The following is a 26,278-nucleotide window of genomic DNA, read 5'->3' as shown; positions in this document are numbered from 1 at the left end:
AGGTAAAATAATAGCTAATAACACTCGAAGCTTCACACATTCAAGTTACAATTGGTCGCACACTCTTATATATTAAAAATAAGGCGAATATTTGCATGTACAGTGCAGTTATCTCATTTTAATAAATGATATTTAGAACTGCTGAATATGACGGTGTCATATTAGAAAAATGATTAGTTTAAGTGCTTTGTGCTAAAAATATCACTGAGAAAAAAAAGGTCAGTATGGGATTTGTTCTTCATTGAAATGAGAGAAAAACTGGTTCTGTCACTGTATCTCCACTTGTGAGATCAGAGTCGGACTCTTAAGAGTTTTTAAATATGGATGATGGCTGTGATTTCGTTGGGATGGTTGAGGGAAAGAGTGCAAGTCTAAATGTAGAGGCTTATCGAGACAGCATTACCCAGGTTTAAGCAGGCCTGCTGGTTTGTGGAGATAAGGCCTTTCCACCGAGCCTGCTAAGGTGGCACCAGAGCTATTAGCAATCAGCTTACAACACCTAAATTTGCTCTTTTATATGGATCTAGGGCCAACCCCCCTTACCTCAATTCTAACCAGATACTAGGAAAAGCAGATCTTAGATCAGGGGTGAAAAGGGGCATTTCTGGCAACACACTCGGTCAGTGAGTCTCTCAGGCTAGTGGAGTAGCTGACAGAGAATTTGTATGATTACCCACACAAAGTTCAGCGGCTGGTGCACAGAAAGCTTTCTTGAGGACATAATCAAAAAGACCAATTTAGAGAGCCCATTAGAGGCCGATCTGTCTTGACAGGCCAAATTGCTATTTTTAACTACAAATTATCCTAGCTTCTAGCATTTTAGGAGCCCTAAGCAAACCCCCTGTCAGTGTGTTTAACCCGCAAAACATTTCCACCACCCTGAGGCCTCAGAACAGTAACACTATAAAAAAAAATTATAATATATTGTGAGTCAATTTTGAGGATTGTAGTATTTAGGGATGTCCCACTTTTAAACCGTTCTGGGTTAAAAATGGCCCCCAGCGGCCTAGGGGAAGGCAGCTTAGGATGAGTAAATAAGCTCTATAACCTAAATTCCATTTAAAAAAGGCTAATTTCATTGCAAAATTATTCTTTTTTTACTCATAAATAAAAGTACATTTTGCTAGTGAATAATAAAAAAAAAAAATAATAATAATAATATAAAATACAAGGAGATGAAAAGCAACACATTGAATTCAACATGAAATTCGGTAACACTTTATTTTGATAGTCCACTTTAGACATTCTACTAGCAGTAAGTAATTTTGCAACTACATGTCAACTAGCATTTAGTAGAGTATTAGCAGACTGTCTGCTTAATATCTTCTAACACTTTCTTTGTCAACTAATTGCCAACTTATACTAAGCCTAAACCTACCCCTAACACTAACCCTAACAGTCTACTCTGAGAGTTAGTAGACATGTAGTTCCAAATTTCTGAGATTTAGTTGATATGTAGTTGACATGTAGTTACAAAGTAACTTATAGTCAGTAGAATGTCTAAAGTGGAATATTGAAATAAAGTGTAACCTGAAATTCTAAAGTGGAAAGAATAAAATAGTATTTTCTAGTGAAATGTACTAAAATAATCTTTGGTTTATTTACAACTTTATATGCATGTATGTAAGTATTTACTCATTAATTAATTAATTAATTTATATATTTATTTATTTTCCTTTAGTAAAGTTAGTTTTATAACATTTTATTAAATGAACAATATGGTCACAAACAGTCAAAGTATGGTCCTTTTTTTGTGTGGAAAAAACTTAGGGTTAAGGGTTAAGGCAAATATCGACTGCAGATCAGTCTTATCAGGACAACCTTAAGTGTACAAACTCCGGACTTAAAGTCTGAATTGATATTGTTTATGGTAGCCTTGACAAATATATTTAGAAGAGCTTCCATGATTGAACTAGTATGCCAGGTTTTGATTTGCATGCTTTAAATTTGACTACTGATTCACACAAGTGTATGTTTAATGTGGCTTTCTTATATGAAACACTAAGGGCCCCATCATACAACCGGCGCAATGTGATGCAAGGCATAGCGCAAGTGTGTTTGCTAGTTTCAGTCCGGCGCCGTTCAAATTTTCCCATCCAGCGTCACTTCGTTTAATTAGCAAATGCATTTGTACTCATTTGTGCGCCCATGGGCGTGCTGGTCTAAAAGAGGTGTGTTCAGGCAGATTGCTATTTTAAGGAGCTGAAAATAGACTGCGACATAGACCAAGTCAAACGTGGTCTAAAGTTTAAAGTCAATGGTGCTATATTTTTTTGTTATTTAAAGAGCGCGTTGGTAGAAAATGGGCAGGTCCACAGTGCACGCTGACTTTGCTTATTACACACAGCGATGCACATCACACAAACATGCCAAATATTAAAAACAAAAGTATTACAGTTTAAATAATATTATTGTGTAGGCTACATAAATATAAAAATGTAATGATGGATAGTCATTGTGTGTATTAGAATAAGGCTACCTATTTGGAATTCAGCAACACTTTGCGTTTAGATTGTTAAAATAGGGCCCTAAGACTTGAAGAATAACTCAGTTTTAAATATTATATTTGAAAATAATAATTATAATAATAATTCATTGCATTTATATAGCGCTTTTCTAGGCACTCAGAGCGCTTACATAGTCAGGGGGTATCTCCTATCCACCACCAGTGTGCAGCATCCACCTGGATGATGCGTGGGCAGCCATAGTGCGCCAGAACGGCCACCACACACCAGCTTACTGGTGGAGAATATTTAACATTTAAATATGTTTAAAATTAATATTTAGATATTATATATTTAATATAATTTCTGCTGTTAGTTTCTGCTGACACTTTATTTTACAGTCCTGATCTTGCTATTAACAAACCATTAACTACAAACATTAAATTTCCAGTAGCACTTTATTTTAAAGTCCTGTAACTCATGTACATACTATGTACTTATTATAGTGATCGCAATAACTAGGTAATAACTGGGTACTAAACTTGAACCTACCCCTACCCCATGTAGTTATCTTAGCTTATTAGGGATGTAGAATATGGTCATACAGAATATGTGCTTTATAAGTAATAATAAACAGCCAATATGTTAATAACAGTCATGCTATTAAGCAACTAGTTAATAGTGAGAATTGGTCACTATACTTAAGTGTTACCCAGTTAACATGTATACTTTAGTATACGATTTACACCATTTTTATCATTGTTTGCATGAAAAGAAATGTCAGCAGTGTTAGGCTGCTTATGACACCTTGGACAGCAAGTGGCCCCTATTGGTTCAGGAGTCCACGTATCTTATTTTACAAATCATATTTTTTAATGTATAGAGAGACCAGGCAGTGAAACCATTGGGTTATTGTGAAAAAAAAAAAAACTGTTTAAAACTGGTGTTTGTCTGTAAAACGCCCGAAGACAGTTAATTCTTTCAGTGGACAGAGGTCTATAAACCAGTTGATCACATGTTGACGACGATCCACCGATTGATTCGATTCAGCAGCAGCCAGTAAAATTGCCACGTGTATGTCTTTTATCGAGCAGAGAAAGCGAACAAGTCTGATGCACAAATTAGAGTCAGATAAGGATCTAAAAAGCTGGATTCCAGACACGGTGGTGGACCAACCGGAGCGCCACAGAGGCCATAGAGTGATGGGCAAAGTGTGGCAAGCCCTGGGAAGCCTGTGACAGTGATAAATTAGGTGATAGCCATCCTTTCCAGCAAAATAAACTACAGGGGATCATAGATCAAGTCAAGCGCATATACAGACACACACTCCTTCACACACTAATGTGGCCCGTGGACACTAATCAGAGATTTATGGATAAGACAACAGCTCTCTGCACAAACCTTCATTCCCACCCCGTTGAGAGATGGAGGACGGATCCTGGGCAAATCTGATAGATGACTGATAGAGTGAAAGGCATGCCGATGAGCCTGCTGGTCACCTCTACAAACAATTCATTGAAAATGTTTCTGCAAAAGCTTTAATATCTTCCTCCATACATTTTGAGTCCAGATTCTGGTCAATATTTCTCAGTCACAGTCTACAGGATTATTAATAAGCAGTGTCATGAAAAATAAATAAAATATCCAGTTGCTAAATAGCTTGTTAATTTCCTCTGACTGTGGCAACATTCTATTATGTTGTTTGTTGTACGAATCACGGCAAATCACAAACGAGATGTCCAGTGAGGGGAAGGTTAAAGCTCTATCCCATTTGAAAATAATATGCCCTCTACACTAAACCATACGCTAAACCTAACCAACAGTTATTTCTGCAAGACTTTGAGTTCTTTTGTGGAATGATTTGTGACTTGTGTTTCATGAAATTGGAACCTGAACACTCTGCATCATACTAGGTGGGCTACAGAACAAGTTTACTATATCACAAAAGTCGCACATGTGGACTTTTAAGGTTTTAAAATAAGGTTGAACCACTGATGTCACATGGGCTATTTTATAGATTTTCTTACTAACTTTCTGGACCTTGAACATGGTAGGTCCATTTCTGTTTATGGAGGGATTTCATCAAAAATATCTTATAACCCTACATGGGGACACATTATATGCATATAGGGCTTTAGGAGATTTCTAGGAATCTTCTTACATTTTTTAAATGTTTTCCTTTATTTTCAAGAGCCTAATTGTTATGACTATAGGCTATCCATTAAATATGCAGCTTGCGCTTTTGCTTAAAATATTCTTAGAAATATAATTCTATGAATATTCAGTTAATATTCAGTGCTCTTGATTTCCAAATCCAAACTGAATATAACATCAGAGATGAGATGTGTGCATTCAAGTTTAATACTAAGCTTTGTCAAACTGCTGCATAAAACACAAACCCAGTCATCTCATAACAAGGACAGAGGTCCTGTTATAAAAATGTAAATAATTCAGCCTGAAAAAAATGACACTGAAACTGTGTGACATTCCTATTTTTTTGTTTTGTTTTTTGTCAATAGAATGATAGCCAACAGTAAACATTTAGATTTAATAATTTAGCAGGTGCTTTTATCCAAAGTGACTTACAAATGAGGAGAACAATAGAAGCAATCAGACGAATGAGAGAGCAACAGTATACAAGTGCCATGGATCCACTGAATCATCAGTGTCTGAAGACAGCTGCAAAAACAGGAGCACATTTAGAAGGCCACATCTGATCAGCAAGTATTTCTGACCAAGAGTATCACTTGAAAAGCAAACAAATGTGTTTGTGTTTAAATATGTGAGGGAAAGGAGTCTTGCATGGCATTGCGTGTGTTTGAGAATGGGTGCTAGGATGTGCTTGAGATGGATGTCCCACAAACTGCCAAAGGCTTTCAGGACAGAAAAAAAAAAGAAAGAAAACCCTAAAATGAGTCATCTGCTCCTGTAGGATTTCAGGTCACATCTCTCTCTCACACACACACACATACACCGTGCAACAGCCATCTCTTGAAACGTACCATCTGCTTAAAGCAAAATGTACAACTATTACTTCAAAACAGTGAACAAAAATGTTACATGTGACTATGCGTGACTGAACTTGTTGTGAAGTATTCGTGAGAACCAAATCATTTTCAAATGAAAAGTCCATCTGCAACCTAGGATGAATGACGCCTTTTTATTCGATTCAATTTAACAGCGCATGTTGATCATATGACTTCTGCTTGGTGTCTTTGAAACGGCAAACGACCAGCCCTGCACTTAAAACAAAACGACATAAATTGGCATTTACATCCCATATTTTCATTTACACTTAGCAGGGAAAAGAAAAAAAAACAGCTACTGCAACAGCAAAATCAGTGTTTTTATTTAGACAAGAGCCTTAGAAGAGAAACTCATACACTCAGTTTTCTACAAGAGCTGAAGATGAGACACTTCAGAGTGTCCTGGCAAGATAATGCTGCACTCTTTTCTCCGTCTCCATCCCTCTCTTTCACACACACAAATGACAGAAACATTGGGCTCTTTCACAGTGCATGTGGCTGAGGAGCCAAGTACGCAAAATCCTCTTTGCACATTTTGTACTGAGACGGTTTCTCGATTCATTTATCATCAGCCATTTGGTGCCTTCAAACACTGTTATTAATTTATTTCTCATTATCACAACCATATGATGATAATCTATTAGATCATTATTATCTGTGCATGGACTTTACTTACCCTTCCTATAACGCTAGATACATTGAAATACAGAAGCACTTCCATTAGTGCATAATTAGAGTACAATAAGCAAGACTAGGCAATGATAAAACTACTTCTCAAAAGCAATGCAAATGGGGGAATATCTTCATCTCTCTTTTACCCAAAAGCTTCATATACCATTTACTGTACCATACAGAAAATGAACTCAATTAGAGAGGTTTAAATGTGAACACATTTGGTCAACTGCATGTCTGATGCCACATGAAACACACAAATAACAGGCACATTATGACACTAGTACATTTAAATTAGAATTTAACAGGTCAAAGTAGCACTTTACCAAAGCAACCAAACTTGAGACGACACCTCCAAGTTGTCACAGACACCAGCGGGTAGAAAGGAAGTCGTTTTACAGCACTTTTACACATTGGTGTTTATGAAGCGACATCTCCTGTTGTAAAAATGTTCACATTTTCCATTATTTCAAAACTCAATTAGCTGGTTTGCTATTGCACATTGACCTTGAATAATTATATATATATATATATATATATATATATATATATATATATATATATATATATATATATATATATACACAACAGAATAGGATGCCTGAATATATTTAAAAGTTACAGTACGTCTCAACATCTCAAAGGAAAATCAGTTGAAAAAAAAATAAAAAAAACTCTACATTATTACACATTGGAATCACAGATTCTGAGGATGTCACAGTCACGAACAGAACAGTTGGACAGAATTTGCCCCTCTGGGAGAACGAAGGTGAATGAAGATGAGGCACTTGGCATGAGGGCAGCCGTCTCTTTTGTGGTTAAGTTCAAAACACAGCATTGCAAATTGCACAGTGAGGGAAAGAAAAATGAAGGGCTTAGCCAGACAAATGTTTTTCCCCCTTAGCCCTTCTGCAGTTTGTGTTTAGACAATTAGATGCGGTAGGCAGAGGGAGAAATGACACTGACTGATGGGCAGAATAATCCAACGTAGGCGCCGCTGAAGATATACAACTATACTAACAAAGAAAGATGCAATACCTAGCACGGAAACGAAGAGAATCAACAGACACAGGCTGGTATTTGCTCCGGTTAAGAGAGCAGGAGATTTCACATATAATCCTTTTATCCTTCGATTGTCTTTATGGTCTGTTGAGAACAAGCCAAAGGAACATCAGTAGAACAGCCATTGAGATTCATTAAGCACCAAAAAAGGCTTAGCAGAGAACAAGATACTAAATTATTAGTCAAAATCACTGTTTTATTTGCTTAGTTCAGGGGAAAAGTGTTCAGAAAGTTCCCAAGTGAGGAGGACGAGAGCAGTTCCAGGACGGAAAACAGCACACTTGTCACGTTTCGTTGAGGTACACGTTCTCAAGATGTTGTCTAAGATGGCTTGTGTGGACACTACATAGGTAATGAGATGATTTAAAGACCAAGGGATAATTTGGCAAATTAGGATACTAACTTAAGGCATGAGGTTGAATTTTTTTTTTAAGGTGGATGTAATATGGAGTGTAAGATGAGGGCCCATGTCTCAGAGATCAGGAGCTCAGTGCTGATGTTCTCTCAGGTTTACTGGAGACCCACTAGAGTGCAGCTTACTTTCCACAGCTTGCTTTGCAGCCGTTGGTCACGAGAAAGTGCTGAAGACTCCGTCTTGCGTCCGTTGTACAGATACAGTCCTCCGATCCCCTCCAGCTCGGAGGCAGCTGCAGCGTAGATGGCCGTGGATGCTCCTTCTGCAGGCGTCTGTGGATCGGACAGGAATCAGAGATCAAGTCAACACAGGTGTAGGCATTTTAAGTATATTCCACCAGGGATGGATACTGAATATCTAAAAAGGACAGGAAAGATGATCCTGATTCATGGAGTAAAATATAAATTTGTCGTTTCTGCCAATGTCAATGACTTTTTGATCTTTGTAGGTGACAGCCATCGCAATGTTACAGTGCTTTCGTGCTGTAGTGTTCTTCTTAGCACTTGAAGTCTAACCCTAGTACTTGACATATATCCTTAGCTGCTAGCACTAGTAATTGCCACTTACATGTGGACTTTCTTGTAAGTTGCTTTGGTAAATAAACCTGTAAACAATGTATGCTGTGCTGTGTCAGCAGCACCGGATGCGAATACATGGTTTACGTGGTTTATGCTTTGATCTGAATGTAAACAGCGCATGCGTGTACACACGTTGCATACGATATTTACATATGCGATACTCTCCAGAATGGCACTATAGGGTGACGCAGAGTTTTCTTTGCGCAAAAAAAAACAAAAACATTCTTAGCTTATATACATATGAATCCCTTTTGCCATGACATCTCAAAATCCTGTGCTCTTCATGCAAAATGCAGCTCAAATGAAAAGCTCTGCTTTTTTGTAATGTCCACTGAATTCATTACTTATCTGCCACAACACTGTAATGTATTATATTATCTTTATTTTGTGGCTTTTGCTTACGTTATTCAATTTATTTTATCGTCAGTCCTAATTCATACACTTTCTCATGTGACTCTTGCCTCATGTTTACACATGATGCTTTCCAGCTGCCGTGGTTAATTATTCAAATTATCCTTCTAATTGCAAATGTTATGGCTGGCTTCCACATCAGAAGATCTCAAAGTTGGGCAGCACAGTTGGGGAGATTGCTATGCAGACGGTCAGTTGGACTATGACCTCCAGACGGATCAATTACACAGGACAGCCGATCTTCTCTAAAACCGCTGCCAGATTCTGCACTTCAAACGGCTCTCTTTGAGGCCCGGCAATTGGGGCCGAGCACTGTTTTTCTCTTTTCTAGATCTCTTTCGTCTGAGGGAATTTGGATTTAAGCTACATGGGGCCACAAGGTTTCTCTATACTGAGCTGAATCAATACAGCACAAAGAGTGTGAGAAAAGCTTCTCTCTTAAAGCTGTTAGTATTTTGCTTTACTGTGTGCTTGAGGGGAAATGGAGCAACAGCTGTGGTTCAGAAAGACTAAACACCTTTATATACAGTTGTATAAGGCTGAGCACAACATTTACAAACACCATATACCGTGCAATGGTAGAAATACATCAAACAGTAGAGATTTTGCTGGGTCGTATACACACACACATATACATATACATATATATATATATATATATATATATATATATATATATACACACAAAATTTCAAATTTTGGTAACACTTTATATTAAGGTGCCCTTGTTACATGTTGCATGTACTAAGTATTATAATAACAATAAATTACATGAAAGTAACCCTAAGCCAAACCTTATTCCAAACCCTAACCTTATAGTAAGTACATGTAGTTAATTAATATTATTCAGTAAATGTATAATTACACTGTAACAAGGACATCTTAAAATAAAGTGTAACCGAAAATTTTGTTCACTCTTATGCCGCGTTTCCACCGAAATTACCCGGAACATTTGTACCAGGAACTTTTTTTCCCAGGAACTTTTTTCCCCCCAGACCTGTTGCTTTCTGCGTTTCCACCGCGGTGTAAAGTACCGGGTAGATTAGGCAAATAGACTGGTGACGTAGGTCTGCGCGCGTTTCTCAATACAAAGTACCGCTGATAAAAAAAAATAAAAAAAAAGTACGCTGATTTTGGACGTGCATCCTCGGTAGTTGGTTCAGACTTTGTGCATTCCTCTCAGGAGTGTGATGTCCGCGACGACGAAAGTCCGGTAAATCTATAAACAGCAGCGTACTTGATAACTTCAGTCTGCTCGTCATGGCTACTGCAATTTTCCTTACTGTATATTTACAATAAAACGAAATATGATATCAAATTCCACTGCCCCCTTTTCGTTTTCATTTAAGCATAATAACAACTGCAGAAATGTACTTAGTTCAGGGAAATGTGTATATGCAGCCATTACAATGAAACGAAATGTTATATAAATTTGCCTTTTTTATTTTCATTTTAACATATAGATAAATTGAATACAGACCAAAGAAAACCTGTTAGATTTACCCCGCAGCTGAATTATATGTTATGTTTAACCACTAAAGACACATCAGAGCCAGCGGCACATATCAGAAGGTCTATCCCAGGAGAGGCTGCTCTCTGCGGATACATGAGGACTGAGCTTCCGCTGATCGAGTGGAGCTCACCGTCTACGAGATCGGCGAAACACATTTTTTAAATAGGCATGATCTTTATAAATAAACCATAGATTTGAGTTTTAAAGAACTACTTCTCGCCTGAAATACTTTTAAAATTACATTTCATGACACAATAACAGTAATATTTGAAAATTATCCGAATAAATGGTGGTTGAACTCAACCAATGCAGCGTGAACTCAGATTGCTTTGGCTAATGCAATTTTCCCCTCAGTATATTTACAATAAAACGAAATAGGATATAAAATACCACTGCCTCCTTTCATTTTCATTTAAACATAATAACAGCTGTAGAAATGTACTTAGTTCAGGGATATGTGTAACGTTATACAGCCATTACAATGAAAGAAATATTATATAGACTTGCCTTTTTATTTTCATTTTAACATATAGATAAATTGAATACAGACCAAAGAAAACCTGTTAGATTTACCCCGCAGCTGAATTATATTTTATGTTTAACCACTAAAGACACATCAGAGCCAGCGGCACATATCAGAAGGTCTATCCCAGGAGAGGCTGCTCTCTGCGGATACATGAGGACTGAGCTCCCGCTGATCGAGTGGAGCTCACCGTCTACGAGATCGGCGAAACAGATTTTTAAATAGGCGCTGTCTTTATAAATAAACAACAGATTTGAGTTTCAAACAACTACATTCTCGCCTGAAATACTTTTAAAATTACATTTCATGACACAATAACAGTAATATTTTGAAAATGTTGATCCGAATAAATGGTGGTTGAACTCAACCAATGCTGCGTGAACTCAACCAATCAGCATGTTTAGCGCCAAAGTCCCGCCCCCGAAAGTTCCTGAACTTTAAAAAAGTACCACCTCGCCAGCAGGGACTTTCTGGGGGGCATTTTTTTACCCGGAACTTTTATTTAGTTCCTGGTTCCTGCGGTGGAAACACACCAAGTACCGGACCAAGTCCCTAGTTCCTGGGTAAAGTTCCTGCGGTGGAAACGCGGCTTTAGTTAAACTTAACTTAAAGGGGGGGTGAAATGCTATTTCATGGATACTGAGTTGTTTACACTGTTAAAGAGTTGGATTCCCATGCTAAACATGGACAAAGTTTAAAAAATTAAGTTGTACGTTTGAAGGAGTATTTTTGTTCCAAAAAAACCTCTTCCGGTTTGTCACAAGTTTCGGAAAGTTTTTTTCGAGTATGGCTCTGTGTGACGTTAGATGGAGCGGAATTTCCTTATATGGGTCCTAAGTGCGCGCTCTCCCGTATAGCAGAACACTGAGAGGCTGAGCACAGCCTGATCAGAGCGTCGCGAAAAGTCACAAAAGAAGTGTGTTTTTGGTTGCCAGGGCAAGACAACCCTGCACAGATTACCAAAAGAGAAACAGCATTAAGGGACCAGTGGATGGAGTTTATATTTACAGAGCATCAACGGAGTTGTGCAAGTGTTTTTGTTTGTTCCCTGCATTTCGGATTTCACATCGTTTATTTCTTAAGGATAATGCAGTCCCAACGGAAAAGGGTCACGATTGTGTGTTGGAACCACATGCGGTGAGTAAAACTGCTTCAAATATCTCTGTGTTGTTAACTTCTATCAGCGCGTAAGCACATCAAGTAAACAACATGTGATGTTGTCATCAAACTGCACTTTCCACATGTACAGCTTAAAAAAAAAAAAAGACGACATAAAGTGGAACTTAGTCATTTTCCAAAACTGCTAAGCAAATATATACAGTTTCAGTACATAGCACATAGCATACCGCCTTTGCTGATGCTGCTCTTGTTAAATGGATCTGTGTCACAGCTTCCACATGCTCTCAACTCAAAAGCCTACTGGCGCTCGTGATTCTTTAGCTCCACCCACACGTCACGCCTCTAGGCGCTCGTGTTTTTCCGGGAAAAATCGGTACAGACTATCTTTCTCTTATAAATATAATAAAAATAAAGACTTTTTGGAGTTATGAAGGATGCAGTACTACTCTATAGGTAATCAAGATTAACAGGATATTGGGTGAAAACGAGCATTTCACCCCCCCTTTAATAAACTTAATTGTTTCTTAGTAAGTAAGAGTTAAGCATGTTTTATCCTTCATGTGACAAATAAAAAGAGAGAAGTCAAAAGAGATGAAGAAACGTATTTTTTCGTATTTGTACATACTGAATTAACAACCCGTAACTATTGTTTTTTGAATGTTAAGTGAAGATTACATTGAGATGCGAAGGTTTACATTGACCCATCGCGAAGGTTTCAGCCATACCACCCTACCCTAATGTTTTATATCTTTACATTTTATTCCTCAGTTTGGATTCTGACAACTGGAAAAGCTGCCAGGTGAGAAATAAAAGCAGCGTGAATGTAAAATAAGTGTTTAAAAGCGGGTATACTTCAGTTTTGAGAGCGCATTTGATTTATAGGATCATTCTCTTTCTCTAAACACAAACGGTTCCAGAAATAAACTTCAGAAATTGTACACGCATTCAGTATTCACATCATGCACAGCAGCAGAACTCTTTTTCAGGAAACAAAAAACCTATTAAAACGCATCATTATTTTTGACATTTTTTCCTCAAAAAGATTTTTTGCTCTTGGATAAACCAAGTTTTTTTCTTTCTGCCAAGTGCTGGAAATTTGTATTCTCTAGAGTGGGTGTGCTTTTCTATTTTAAATGCCTTTGCCTGTTTAGTAATAACAATATTTTCCCTCAAGACATTCATAATTTGTCATCTTTTCTTTTCAACATGTACAGCACCGTGTCCTCGCTGAGCCCCGTAATTTCTGGGTTTTCAACAGCCATTCCTGTGCCGCATACATAACGGACGCCGTGAACCGTGACTTAACCCGACTCGTAAATAAGCCCCCTGCAAAAGGATATTGCCGTGCTGATAACAATCACAATAAATCAATATCAACCTCACCTCAACAAGGGTACGAGTTTCACGGAAATTACATTAGTATTCAAAAGATTACACAATGAATTATCTTTTGTAGTACAGAAAATTCCCCTTGAGAAGAGGCGAAGGTCACTGCCCATTGTTGCGGATTTCGTATGTTACTTTACCCTGTCTATTGTGCATAACCAAAGAGAGTTGTTCACACATGAAAATGAATTATATACTGTTTAACACTATCATGAGCTGCTGTTTGCTATTCTGATCATCTCTGAAGCTCTTTTAGCACATACTCAGCTGGATTTAATGGAGCAGGAAGAAAACCAATGACTGGCTGAGGGATGACAGTAAAACAACCTGCCAAAATGATAGCAATTTTGATAATTTGGAGCCATCACATCAGTGAGCTCATAGACGGTACTTACTTTATAGGTGGCATGCAACATATATTGTAAACAGTGAGATCCAAAAGTCTAAAATCACATTTCAAAATATGATATATATATATTTATGTGTATTGTAGATTTTATTTTTCATTTCTCATTTTTGTATTCATTTTCTAACACTGATTTGAAATACAAGATTTAACAAATACTCAAGGAAGATGAAAGAATCATGTCTGATTAACACACACACACAAACACACACAAAGCTTTGAAGCAAAGAGACAAGCTAAATCCAATTATTGTTCACCCTGACACAGAAGCGCCAAACCTTTAGATTTCAAGACGAATTCTAAGAGATTGGGAAAGACAGACAGATGGAGAAGAAGAACAGAAAGAGAGAAAACAGTGTCTCCCGGGACACACCACACTGTCACGATGCCTTATTGCAACATATTGGGGCAGATGGGTTTGTCATAAAGTGTTGACATTTAACAGTGCACCTTTCACAACGGCCTCTGTCAGTAACTCTGAAGCGTGTTTCACACAGACGCAATGTGTCTGAGGGACAATATTCATGAACTCCCTACATTTATTGTGTTTTAGATATGAACGCTGGGAATTATATATTGGACTGATAAGTAATGACAGTTATCAGTGATATTAGTTACTTTTTTTTTTTTTTTTACAAATTTAACTACAAAATTAACTAAATATTTAAGAGAGCTTTTAAACAGTAAGGGTCCCAACAAGGGTTATTAAAAAAAATACAAATATAAAAATACATATACAATATTAAAATCTTAAACTTATTTTATTTCAGACAAAACTTTATGTAACAATTTAGTATAAGGACCAATTCTCACTATTAACTAGTTGCTTATTAGCAACCCTATTATTAAAGGGGTCATATGATGCTTTATTAAAGATCATTGTTTTGTTTATTTGGTGTAACAGAATATGTTGACATGTTTTAATGTTGAAGAAACACATTATTTTTCAAATACTGTACATTATTGTAGGTCGTTTTATACCCCTCCTTCTGACAAGTGCAGTCTGCTCTGATTGGCTCTCCTAGGTTCATGAAACGGTCGTCCATAAAATGTGTTGCTGTTCTGTTGTAAATAATCTTAAAGATTCCTAAAAGCATCTACCGTATTTTCCGGACTATAAGTCACACTTTTTTTTCCAGAGTTTGGCTGGTCCTGCGACTTATAGCGAGAGGGCGCTCTATGCTGCTCAGTGCTCCTGTAGTCTACACTGAAAACATAGAGCGCCCTCTCGCGGCTGTAGACGGTAATGTTTTCTCTTGGTTCTTGGTTCTAAATAAATGCGACTAATAGTCCAGTGCGACTTATACATGTTTTTTTCCTCATCATGACGTATTTTTGGACTGATGCGACTTATACTCAGGTGCCAAATATAGTCCGAAAAATACAGTACTTTTGGAAGGCCAAATAAAGTGCTTTTGCTTTCGCCTAGAAACACACAGCATCTCTCTGACATGACTGCTTCAATACTAACTGCTGTTACTGAAACCACACCTTCTTTCTTTGCGTGAACATTTGGGAGGCATTACGCAAATATTTCCACATAGTGATGTAGACATGTGGGGGTGTGGCAGAGTCTTAACTTTGATAAAGAATATCTCTTTTGATTTGAGACTTTAGTATCTGCAAATTTACAGATCTTCTTTATGCACCAAGAGCTTATAACACTCCAAGGAGAAAGGAAAAAATTAATCGCATCATATGACCCCTTTAACATCTTGGGTGTTTATTAGTACTTATAGTATTCTACACCCCTAATAGTTACTAATACATAAACTTAACATCTACCTTACTAACTATTAATAAGCAGCAAATTATGAGTTTTTTTGAGGCAAAATAACAGTTAATGGTCTGCTAGTAGCGAGAATTGGACCTTAAAGCAAAGTGTGACCAAACTTTCTCAACTACTAATTTCTAAATAATAGTTACCTATAGTTTATATTTTGCATTATCATGCAAGTGTCACAAAATGTATTAATTTATATATTTTCTACTTACTTACTCCTTATTTATTCATCCGTCCATCCACTATCCATCCATCCATCCATTCATTCCTTAATTTATTTATCATAAAAAGAACAGCTTTGAACTATTTTTCATTTAACGGTTATCATCTATAACAGGGTTCCCAACCCTGCTCCTGGTGAATGACTGTCCTGGAATGTTCAGCTCCAGTCCTAATCAAACACAAACACAGTCAATCGCCAGGAGCAGGGTTGGGCACCCCTGGTCTATAATATGAAAATAATCATTGTCCTATTGTTATTAAAATTTTCATTTTTGTTTACAACCAATTAAAAGCGGTACATTCATTCTAGTGTCTAGTCTAGTCCAATTCCACCTCATTTCCTGTCCTCTATCTGTCCTTTCAGTAAAAGCCTGCAAAAAATGAACCTAAACATGAGTGAAACTGAAGCTCTACACAGACAGATGTCTTATTAAATCATCACGCCAGTGACTCAGGCCTAGTTTGGCTGACTTTCCAAAGTTTGGCAAGTTATTTAAGTGAAATAAGGCATTCCAAACATGTCCAGGCAATTATGATTATCCTCCAGTAAACTTGACTAATGATGTTTTATAGAGGGCAATATGATTTGCCTTACCCTGAAGAGCAGTTTTGCGAAAGGTTTCTTGGCCAGCTGGGCAGGGCTAGACAGATTGTCGTACAGGGCTGTGTCCACCATGCCTGGGTCCACTGCGTTAACGGTTACAGAGTCACCTCTGACCCACAGCTGGTCCTGCAGGTGGTAGGAGAACAGCAGCAGGGCCAGCTTACTCTGGGCGTATGCACCATGAGCACTATAACACATCCTGAGCAAGAGAGAGAATAAAAAAAGAGACATTGAGTGTAGTCAAACAGCTATTTTGGTTGCAATGATCATTAATGTGTTGTTTACTGTAATTTGCATTTGTAAACCCATTATGACAAGACTGTGCATGCTGATGTGCTGATGCTTCAAGTCTGATCATTCACTTATATTACTTTATAGCTTAAATATTTTTCTATATAGCTTTCCATTTAAGTTTTTCATGTAAAATTTCTGTTATTTCAAGTTTATGGCAACTAGAATATTTAAGTACATACATTTAATTTGAACAATTGCCGTTTTAGTTAACAATAATAAACATAATTTTCACCTTCATTTTCTGAATGAAATAGGATATTCAATGAAAAAAAGAAAAAAAGGGCAGAACTTGATTTTATGCACCAGGAATTGATTGGATCATTAAAAATGAGCTTTACATAATAGAATGGGATCAGAGGACGTGATCTCTGTACAACAGACAGTTGAAAGAGAGCTGAAAAATGAGAAGGCTTGGTGACGTCAGGTGAAAAGGAAATTTGTTTCAAAATTTTTACATTGTTATGAATGATTCTGCAAATATTCAAATATATTGAACTTAAACCTGACAGGATTAGAGGTCTTTTACATACTCTGAGATTGCCCATCAAGACATGCATTTTGAATATTCAATACCAATGCAACAATAATTCCTGACATAATACCGAGTCATTTATATATACATATTAATAAAAACAATTTAGGCTATTTTTGTCTTTTTTTAATTATCTTTGTTCTTCATTTTTATTATTAATTTACTTGTTAATTTGAAATGTTTGATTGAATGATTGTACAATTATGAAATGCTTGATTTCAACATATCTTGCACTTCTATTTAAAGGGGGGGTGAAATGCGATTTCATGCATACTGAGTTTTTTACACTGTTAAAGAGTTGGATTCCCATGCTAAACATGGACAAAGTTTCAAAAATTAAGTTGTACGTTTGAAGGAGTATTTTTGTTCCAAAAATACTCCTTCCGGTTTGTCACAAGTTTCGGAAAGTTTTTTTCGAGTATGGCTCTGTGTGACTTTAGATGGAGCGGAATTTCCTTATATGGGTCCTGAGGGCACTTCTCCCGGAAGAGCGCGCTCTCCCGTAGAGCAGAACAGAGACATTCACTGATCAGAGCGAGAGCGAAAAGTCACAAAAGAAGTGTGTTTTTGGTTGCCAGGGCAAGACAACCCTGCAAAGATTCAATGCTGAAAAAACAGCATTAAGGGACCAGTGGACGCAGTTTATCTTTAAAGAGCATCAACGGAGCTGTGCAAGTGTTTTTGTTTGTTCCCTGCATTTCGAAGATGCTTGTTTTACAAACAAGGCCCAGTTTGACGTCGGATTTGCATATCGTTTATTTCTTAAGGATAATGCAGTCCCAACGTCAAAGGGTCACGATCGTGTGTTGGAACCGCAGGCGGTGAGTAAAACTGCTTCAAATATCTCTGTGTTGTTAACTTAGCTATCGGCGCGTCAGCACATCAAGTAAACAACATGCTATGTTGGCATCAAACTGCACTTTCCGAATGTACACCTTAAAAAAAAAAAAAAGACGACATAAAGTGGAACTTAGTCATTTTCCAAAACCGCTAAGCAAATGTATACAGTTTCAATACATACCACATAGAGACGTCGTTGCTGATGCTGCTCTTGTTCAATTTCAGCCTCTGGATCTGATTCTGGATCATAAATATACGCTGAATCTGACTGTTAGCCATGGTTTGTTTTGGATGATGTTTTTTTCCTCACGGTAATGTCACAGTTTCTAGCGCTCTCAACTCAAAAGCCTACTGGCGCTCGTGATTCTTTAGCTCCGCCCACACGTCACGCCTCCAGCCACTCGTGTTTTTCCGGGAAAAAACGGTACAGACTATCTTTCTCTTATAAATATAATAAAACTAAAGACTTTTTGGAGTTATGAAGGATGCAGTACTACTCTAAACGGTACTCAAGATTAACAGGATATTGAGTGAAAACGAGCATTTCACGCCCCCTTTAAGTTTCGAAGTCCTAGAATGCCCTAGAATCAAGAATCCATGTCTAATCTTTCAGCTGACTCATTTATCCGTTATTTATACTAGCAGATGTCTTTGTGCCCACCCCTGCCTCACTCCCTCTCTCTCACCTTGAAGTACATATTTATTAGGAATGTTCTGTGCCAACCCACAGCATGACACCCCCCACCCCCACCCCAATTTAACATACTGCGTGACAAGAAGTCATCGCCAGTTGGAGACGGGCACCTTGTTTGCTGTATTAAATTTCTTGGTTGTCAGTATTTATTGTAACACTCATAACCACCCCTTTCTGCCTCCCAGGAGGCTTTGCTGCATTCAGTCAATCAACAGACACATGGTGCTCTGAATCACGCTGCATGTTATAGCGACAGTGTCCTTGAGCCGTTGGGTCTCTGCAGCACATTGCTGCAGTAACGGATGAGGACTCTCAAGATTGAAAAGCAATAAAAGTAGACCCGAGGAAAAATAGAATAGTGGCAATATTTGGAGGAATAAAGCAAATGCAAACAGGATGGACAAATCTGCACTACAAGAATATCTGTGTTTAGGATGAAAGAGGGAGACATTTTCTCCTTTAAGAATATTAGGGGTTTATTCCTTTTCTGATTGTTTCATGGGAATATTACAATTCTGGCTAATGCTGTTTATTTTATATAATTTTCATGATTTTCATTATTTTCAGCTGATAAATGACTAATATTAAAATATATTTTTTTTTTTTTTTTTTTTTTTTTTGTCAAAATGACTAAAAAGGCAATAATTTCAAATGCTACACTGGAATTCACATATTCAGATTCATTTACAAACAAGGCCCAACTCGTTTGAGACAATGCTGTGATGACTATATTGGATCTGATGGTAATGTCACATCACACAAGTTTTTATTACATGATAGCAGTGGGCATTTACTTCCGAGTCTACAATCTGCCATGCCTATTCAAACAGAGCGTTCTGATGAGGGCGGTCAAAACAGGGAAGAAAAGAGCCTATTACTTCCAAATTACGTTTTTTTTTTTTTTTCTATTTAAAAATATTGATAAGATTATAAATGGATATCTGAAAAGAGTACAAAATAAAATTACAAAAATATAAAAATAAATGCAAACACAGAAAACTAAATTGTACATCTTTACACTATACATTCAGCAATAGGCAAGGGCGCAATCGAATATATTTAAATTTTAAATAGAAGTAGGAAGATTAAATCTTAAATTTAAGATTCAGCTTGTCCTTTCCATTCACAAAAGGCTTGAGGCAAGAAAATAATCTCAATTATAATTCAAAAAAAGCTTCTAACCTTCCCTGCAAGTCATCCAGAGTTAATCTTCCTCCATAGTGTGTAGCTGAAGACATAATGACTATTCGGGAACATTTCCCAGGTTTGCCTGACTTCTTCAGCACATCCAGCAACAGGTTGGTTAACAGGAAATGGCCCAGGTAGTTTAGCCCAAAGTGTAGCTCAAATCCATCCTCTGTTCTCCTCTCCGGAACAAGCATAACGCCAGCTGCAGACATAAAGGAACATCATTGCTGATATATTATGAACAGACAGAATATGTAGGCCACCAGGAATAATCCTACTCGGCTTGATCAAGTATTCAAACCTTGAAAATGACTCGTGAGTCACTCTTACCTCTGGTTTGAAAAGCGATGAACTTCACACACTCAGAGAACATTGTACTACACTCAGCTCTCTGAATACTGTGGATTATGTATTGCTGGTTTATTGATTTCGGTCTTTTTAAATGGCTTTTAACACACACAGAAGGATATCGGAGATGTCTTTACATGAAACTGAACTAGCAAATAACCATTTCCTAAACTAATGTCTAACGTGTCTCTTTCTGCTTAATTCATGGTCTCGCTAAGAAGTAATGTTTCCGATAAAAAGATGTGAAGAACATCATGCGTCACATTCACACATAAAAATAAAAATATCCTTCTGCAGAAATGCATTTCTATGTTTTTAAAAGAAGCGGCACAGGATAATTAAAGTTGGTGGATCCTAATATTAAATGGATGTAATCTAGTTTAAAACCCTGACCGAGACAGAGCACCAGCATTCATGCGGGAATAAGCTTGTGCTCTCGAAAACCTGTTTCATCATTATTTTGCTCTTAACAGAATTACAGCTCAGTTCGCAGGAGAAAACAGTAATCAGGATTATAAAAATGTCCTTAGCACATTAAATCAACAATATGTTTTTCTTTAATTTATCTCATGCTGGAAAGTAGGGCTGGGCAATATGCCAAAGATATTAACATGATATTTCTTTCCACATCATACTGATATTTATAACAATATTCATTTGGCAGGCCCAAAGAATTAATGTAAACACATTGTTTTTCACAATTAAATTCCAAGATACCTTTTAATTTAGGGCCTCCTGAAACCCATTTTATGTTTTACATTTTATTTTGGATTCTGGATTCTGTGTTTTATTATTTAATACAAATTTCGTTTCGAAATAAACTGATATCTTAATTTATTAAATCTTTTAAAAATAAAATCTAATTAAAAATAACAATTAATTTACAACAAAGTACAGTTTTTTCAGTTCTGCAGATCTGTATAAATTAAAATGAGTGAAAAAAAAAACATCTTAGCATGATATTCCTTAAAATTAATATTTAGAATATTATTACACAGCTCTCCAGAATATTTGTGTTGACAATGGTGTTGACGGTGTTATCAATAGTATATATTCATCATTATAAAGGAGAAATGGAAACAAAGATATACGAAGATGTACAAAATACAAACAAAGCAGCTCTTGCTTACCATTTTGAATATCAGTTATGTTGATATCTTTCTTCATTTTAAGTGGCTCATGTTATTAAAATATTTGCGTATTGAAATGCTTTCATCACTTTTGCTTTAATTCTAGATTTATTCAATAAGCTGAAGATCCAATCAGAGTTCTCACTCACCGATGGCCCCACAGCTGATTCAACATGTTTAATTGGGCAAAATGCCATCAACATGAGCCTGACGAGAGCCGATGTGTGGAAAAACTTGTCTGACAGACACTCGACGGTGGCCCAATGTTGGTCAACGGTCACTTGGTGTGTCCCAGTGTTTATTACCAGATAACAACTGTTGGCATTAGCAATGCTAATTAACATACATTCATCCAGGTGTTTGAGACCACTGCTTCTTTCACATCTCTCAAAGCACACTGCTGCGCTCTCTCTCTAGGGAATGATACCAATGTATATTATGCCTTAAACGTCAGTCTTGATTAAACTTTGTCTAGCTTTAAAGGCATTTGTTAGCAACTGCTTTAAAGATTTAAAGAGCTAATAAAATATTTCATTTCAAATCCATATTTTGCATCTAATTATTTACTTAATTGACAAGTAGCAATGTAATAAGCAGTGTAATGTAAATCCAGCCAGTTGTTATTGCAGAATAAATCCCTTCAGGGCGATGCAAGACTGTAAATTATCCTTAAGGTAACATATTTCTGTTATAATTTCTTCAAGTTAAACCCCACTCTTTTGGCGGGTTGTGATAAAGATCTTTGAGTTTTGGTTAATATTGGATGGCAGTTTTTTCTTGCTATAAATTATGTTTATTTCTGATGTGTTTACTAGAAATATCAAAAGCTTATCTTTATCAACATACATTTTGGTTCAACCCATTATGGTTTATTGTCCAACCCTACTGGAAAGTTAAACCCAATGCATCCTAATGTTACTGATCCGTGATTGAAGGATCTCTGAAAAGACAATCGATGTCCCCCGACTATACCCTCAGACACATGCAGTGCCCTGTCCAGTCAGGGCACTAGAGAGGTCAAGAGTTGACCTTTCTACATCATTAGATCCTCAGTGGGGTGGCACAAATGCATTTGCCCATCAACCGGCATCAGGGGAGGGGTGCGTGCCACAGTGAACAAACAGGAAAAGGGGAGCGTGAATTATTTATTCTCTCTGTTAGGGAGAGGACAGTGTGTGACTGCTCCTGTCATTTTGGGACATTCCCTGGGGCAGGCTTCTAAATAAAAGTCACTCAGTTAAAACAAACAACCCCTAAGGCCCTCAGGACACAGACCAGACATGTCCAACAGAGCGAGGTTAGGAGGACGCAAGAGATTTCAGGTTGAGAGACAGGGTGTACAGCCCTTAAATGTGATAAATAGCTAACACTTCACAGTAAGGTTCAATTTGTTAACATGAACAGATTAAGTATTACAAACTAACAATGAACACCAATTGTGTTAGGTTATAGTAAAAAAATATTCTATTATTATTGAAATTTCATGTTTGTTCATTGTCCATATTTATAAATGCAATGTGAAATGTTAAAATGTCTATGGATAAATTAATATGGACCTAAAAGAATGAATGCTTTAACAAAAACTGCATTTTTAGAACTAGTTAGAGTTAGTTAAATTGGAGAAATTGAGGAATTCACATACCATTATTGACAAGGACGTGTAGTGGCAAACCTTTGGCTTTATATCTCTGGACAAAGTTTCGTACGGATGTCAAAGAGGCCAAATCCAGGTACATGAACTCCACTAAAAGCAAAGAGATTACAAAATCAGTACTACAAGCAGCATCTATAAGATCACATGCTGAAAATAAAAGCAAAACAACAATCAAGAATTAAAACTACATAATTTATTCACCCTCACGTTGTCTTTCTTCTGTGGAACATGAAAGAAGAGACATTGCTCAAAATATCTTCTTGTTCCACAGAATACTGAAAGGTTTGGAATGGCATGAGAGTGAGTAAATGATGGCAGAATTCATTCAAACTTTCAATTCACTTCAATTCTGCTGCCTTACATTAAAATATGAATTGCACTTGTGCATCCTGTTTGCTACCAATGCAAAATCAGGAACTGAATTAGAATTTAAAAAGCATTTCCGAATGGCACACAACCCTGGTAATAACACATAATGAATTGCTCAAGGACGACACAAGCATGTGAATGGCAGTAATACTGAATCATCCAATAATGGGAGGTCTTGGCGAAAGGACTTCCTTTGATCAGATGAACAACTGTTTTCAGGATTCAAATTGGTTCACACACTTGCATGATCACAGCAATAAATATTCAATGTAGCAGCAGAATTATTCCACAATAAAGTTGACATACTGAATGCACAGTATATTTTCCTATGCAGCTCATAACAGTCAAAGCATTTGCCCTCCTTAAATAAAACAAGTAAACTCAGCTTGTCAGCTTGTTTTACAGGGCTTGGTTTTAAACAGTGGTTGCAGGCTAAATGTCTGTTGATTCATCCAGCGTTCTCATGCCGTAGTTCATTTAATAACCTTATTCTGTTGGTCTTTACTTCAAAGCACGTGTCCAATTAGTCTGATTTCAAAGCATTATTTCAAAGCGTTATTCCACTCGCTAATGCTAACGTAAGGTCAAAAGAACATTTCTTGCAGCATCCCAAATGGCCTATCACTGTTTCAATGATCACTTCTTGCACTTCTGAAACCAACACAATCACCCCTAAAAATTTGTTCCAAGAGATAGACAACTACCAACTAAACAATAATGTTTACCAGGTAGTATAGCTGAATTTGAATTTTATTGTTAAGTCTTGACTCTTGACAATGCAGCTCAATATACTGTACATCCGAAAAACGTAATTTGAAGTTAGGTCCATTTTATTTTATGCATAAGTTAATAATCTTGTAAAGTGTCAAATGATCAGTCGGTCATTTTTCTTTGATGTACCTGTATGTAACACTAACAAACGTACTTTAAATTTGATATCTGCCTCATTTTTAATTAATAGGCCATATATGGTTTTCAATTGGTCTCTAAAACCTAATCTGAATAATATTATGGGTCTATATGACTCTGTTTAACGGGGGTCACAGTCCCAATCGTGGAAACAGAAGCTGGAGTTTTGCCAGATCATCCTTCCTGTTCTTGTTCTCCATCAACTTTAATTAGGCTTACCATTCATTCAGTCTGACGGGACTAACCTTCGAGCTAATAATGGCTCCCAAGAGAGAATTAGACCATTACACGCCTGCCGGGGTGGACGGCAAGAAATGTACACAGGAGGCCCTAAAAAAAGAGCAGTGATACTTCAAGGATGCCTTTTTAAATCAATGTTTAGCGGAATTGTTGATGAGCTTGTCAGAATATGCCCAAGTATGGGTAGAAATTTGACATGCCAAACTCAGCGTTTTGTTTCTCATTTGTGTGTGGAGATGGTAAACCTATAAACCCAACCCAATCATTTAAAACTGCAGCATTTGTGAATCAGAATGCTGTTGTGTTTACCTCAATAAGCCCTTTGGGCTTTCAGCTTATGAAAATGAGACACTACATTAAAATATTCCAGTCATATGCACATCATTGCTTCAATCAGTTTTAGTTGTCATGTTATGCAAATCCTGGTATTTGGTTCATTTTTTCCCCATCCCTGCATAATAGTGAGGTGAGGCAAGGTCAATATGACAAACCGTTCACCTTTACTATCCCATCAAAACAGAGTCGCTAGAGTTTAGCAGATGTGTGCAAGAATAGTAAAAATATGGTGATGGTCTTAAAATGACTATTACCTCAATTAGCTCCTTATTACATTCAAGATCATCCATTTATGATGTAATTAGTTTGTAAAAAATTTACAAAAACCAGTTCTGCTTTTAATTTAAACAGTAAATCTCTGTAAATATTAGCTGCACTTTTTGATTATTAAAATTAGACCATTAAAACTGAAAAATCAATCAATTTCTAATTTCTCTGTTTCAGTTTTATCAATGTATATCCATTTATTGCAAACAAAATACATCTATATAAAATAACCAAGTTAGTTAATAGAAACCTTAGATAGATGGTATTATTCAATTTAACAAAGCAATGCACTTAATTGCTTTATGAATATCTCTCTGATCCTCAAGGCGTCCTCATTTCTGAGATTTAGTGTGATAAACACCACCACTCCCTTAAGGTTTATAGCACATCTCTGGCTGATTGAAATTGTTTATATGGACAGAAAGACCTTTGGGCCCCTTACAGTGCTCTTGACCTGAATGCTATCATTCCAAGAGATCAGCCTAGAATAAAATAATGAAGGAAAGGGGGAGAAGGGGATGGCAGGAAGGATGAGAAAACCAGGTGCAATGGCAGCAGAGGCGAATGGAAATGGCTGATAATAGGCCCTTGCCGCATCAGAACTATTTATCATGCAAACAGAAAAATATTGTCTGTCTGGCTCTCCCATTAAGATTTACAATTACATACGATTTCAATGGTGACTTAGAAGCAAAGCTCTCATACCAGTGATAAAATGTGAGTGTCTATTCCTTTCAACTCTTTGGCACAGCATGCACCTTTCCAGTGCTGAGTACTCAACCGCAAAATTAAACTAATTATAGTTACACAATTACAGCAATTACCCACTACATTACATTAACCGTCCAACGCTACCCCAGTTTAGAGTGTGAAATGTCATTCTGACCCTTCATTACAAAAAACAATCATTCATTCCCAAATAACAGAATGTTCTTACAAAGCTTGTCAAGTGCAAAAGTGACACAGTTTCAATCGTGACAAGGTTAAAGTTCTCCCCTCTATCTTTTCGAAGTTATTGACTTTAAAGGACTTAAATGGCTCGTTCATGTATATATTTTACCATGTTTTTGCATAATTTTTAATCAAAAGATCATAGCAATATTGTGAAATTACAGAATTCTCCAATCATTGTATGTGCATCACAATGATTTTTTCCCAACTGATCTGCCTCCATTCAATCAACAAAGGCAAACTGAAACGACTGCCCCTCCAAGTTTTTTGCGATAATCTTTTTTTCAAAATATTGCTTTGTTGAAATATTGCTTTAAATATTACATTTTAATGAAATGTGTAGTCATTATAGCCTTACCAAC

The 26,278-nt window shown here is 36.8% G+C and overlaps 1 protein-coding gene across 2 annotated transcripts in view; it reads right to left on the bottom strand.

Annotated features, from left to right (window-relative positions):
- Positions 1-5,585: 5,585 nt before the first annotated feature.
- dhrsx (dehydrogenase/reductase (SDR family) X-linked) overlaps positions 5,586-26,278 on the bottom strand; it is a 45,904-nt gene continuing 25,211 nt past the window's right edge. For both annotated transcript variants that reach the window (XM_052546357.1, XM_052546356.1), the window contains exons 4-7: positions 22,833-22,934; positions 19,707-19,914; positions 16,156-16,363; positions 5,586-7,891 (exon numbers count right to left, since the gene is read on the bottom strand). In XM_052546357.1, coding sequence (XP_052402317.1) covers positions 7,715-7,891; positions 16,156-16,363; positions 19,707-19,914; positions 22,833-22,934 — 695 coding nt within the window. In that variant the 3' untranslated portion in view covers positions 5,586-7,714. The remainder of the gene's footprint in view (positions 7,892-16,155; positions 16,364-19,706; positions 19,915-22,832; positions 22,935-26,278) is intronic.

This window comes from Carassius gibelio, chromosome B1 (genome assembly GCF_023724105.1).
Source record: "Carassius gibelio isolate Cgi1373 ecotype wild population from Czech Republic chromosome B1, carGib1.2-hapl.c, whole genome shotgun sequence".
NCBI lineage: Eukaryota > Metazoa > Chordata > Actinopteri > Cypriniformes > Cyprinidae > Carassius > Carassius gibelio.
Note: the sequence above shows the minus strand (reverse complement) of the source record. Positions and strands in the feature narration are given on the sequence as shown.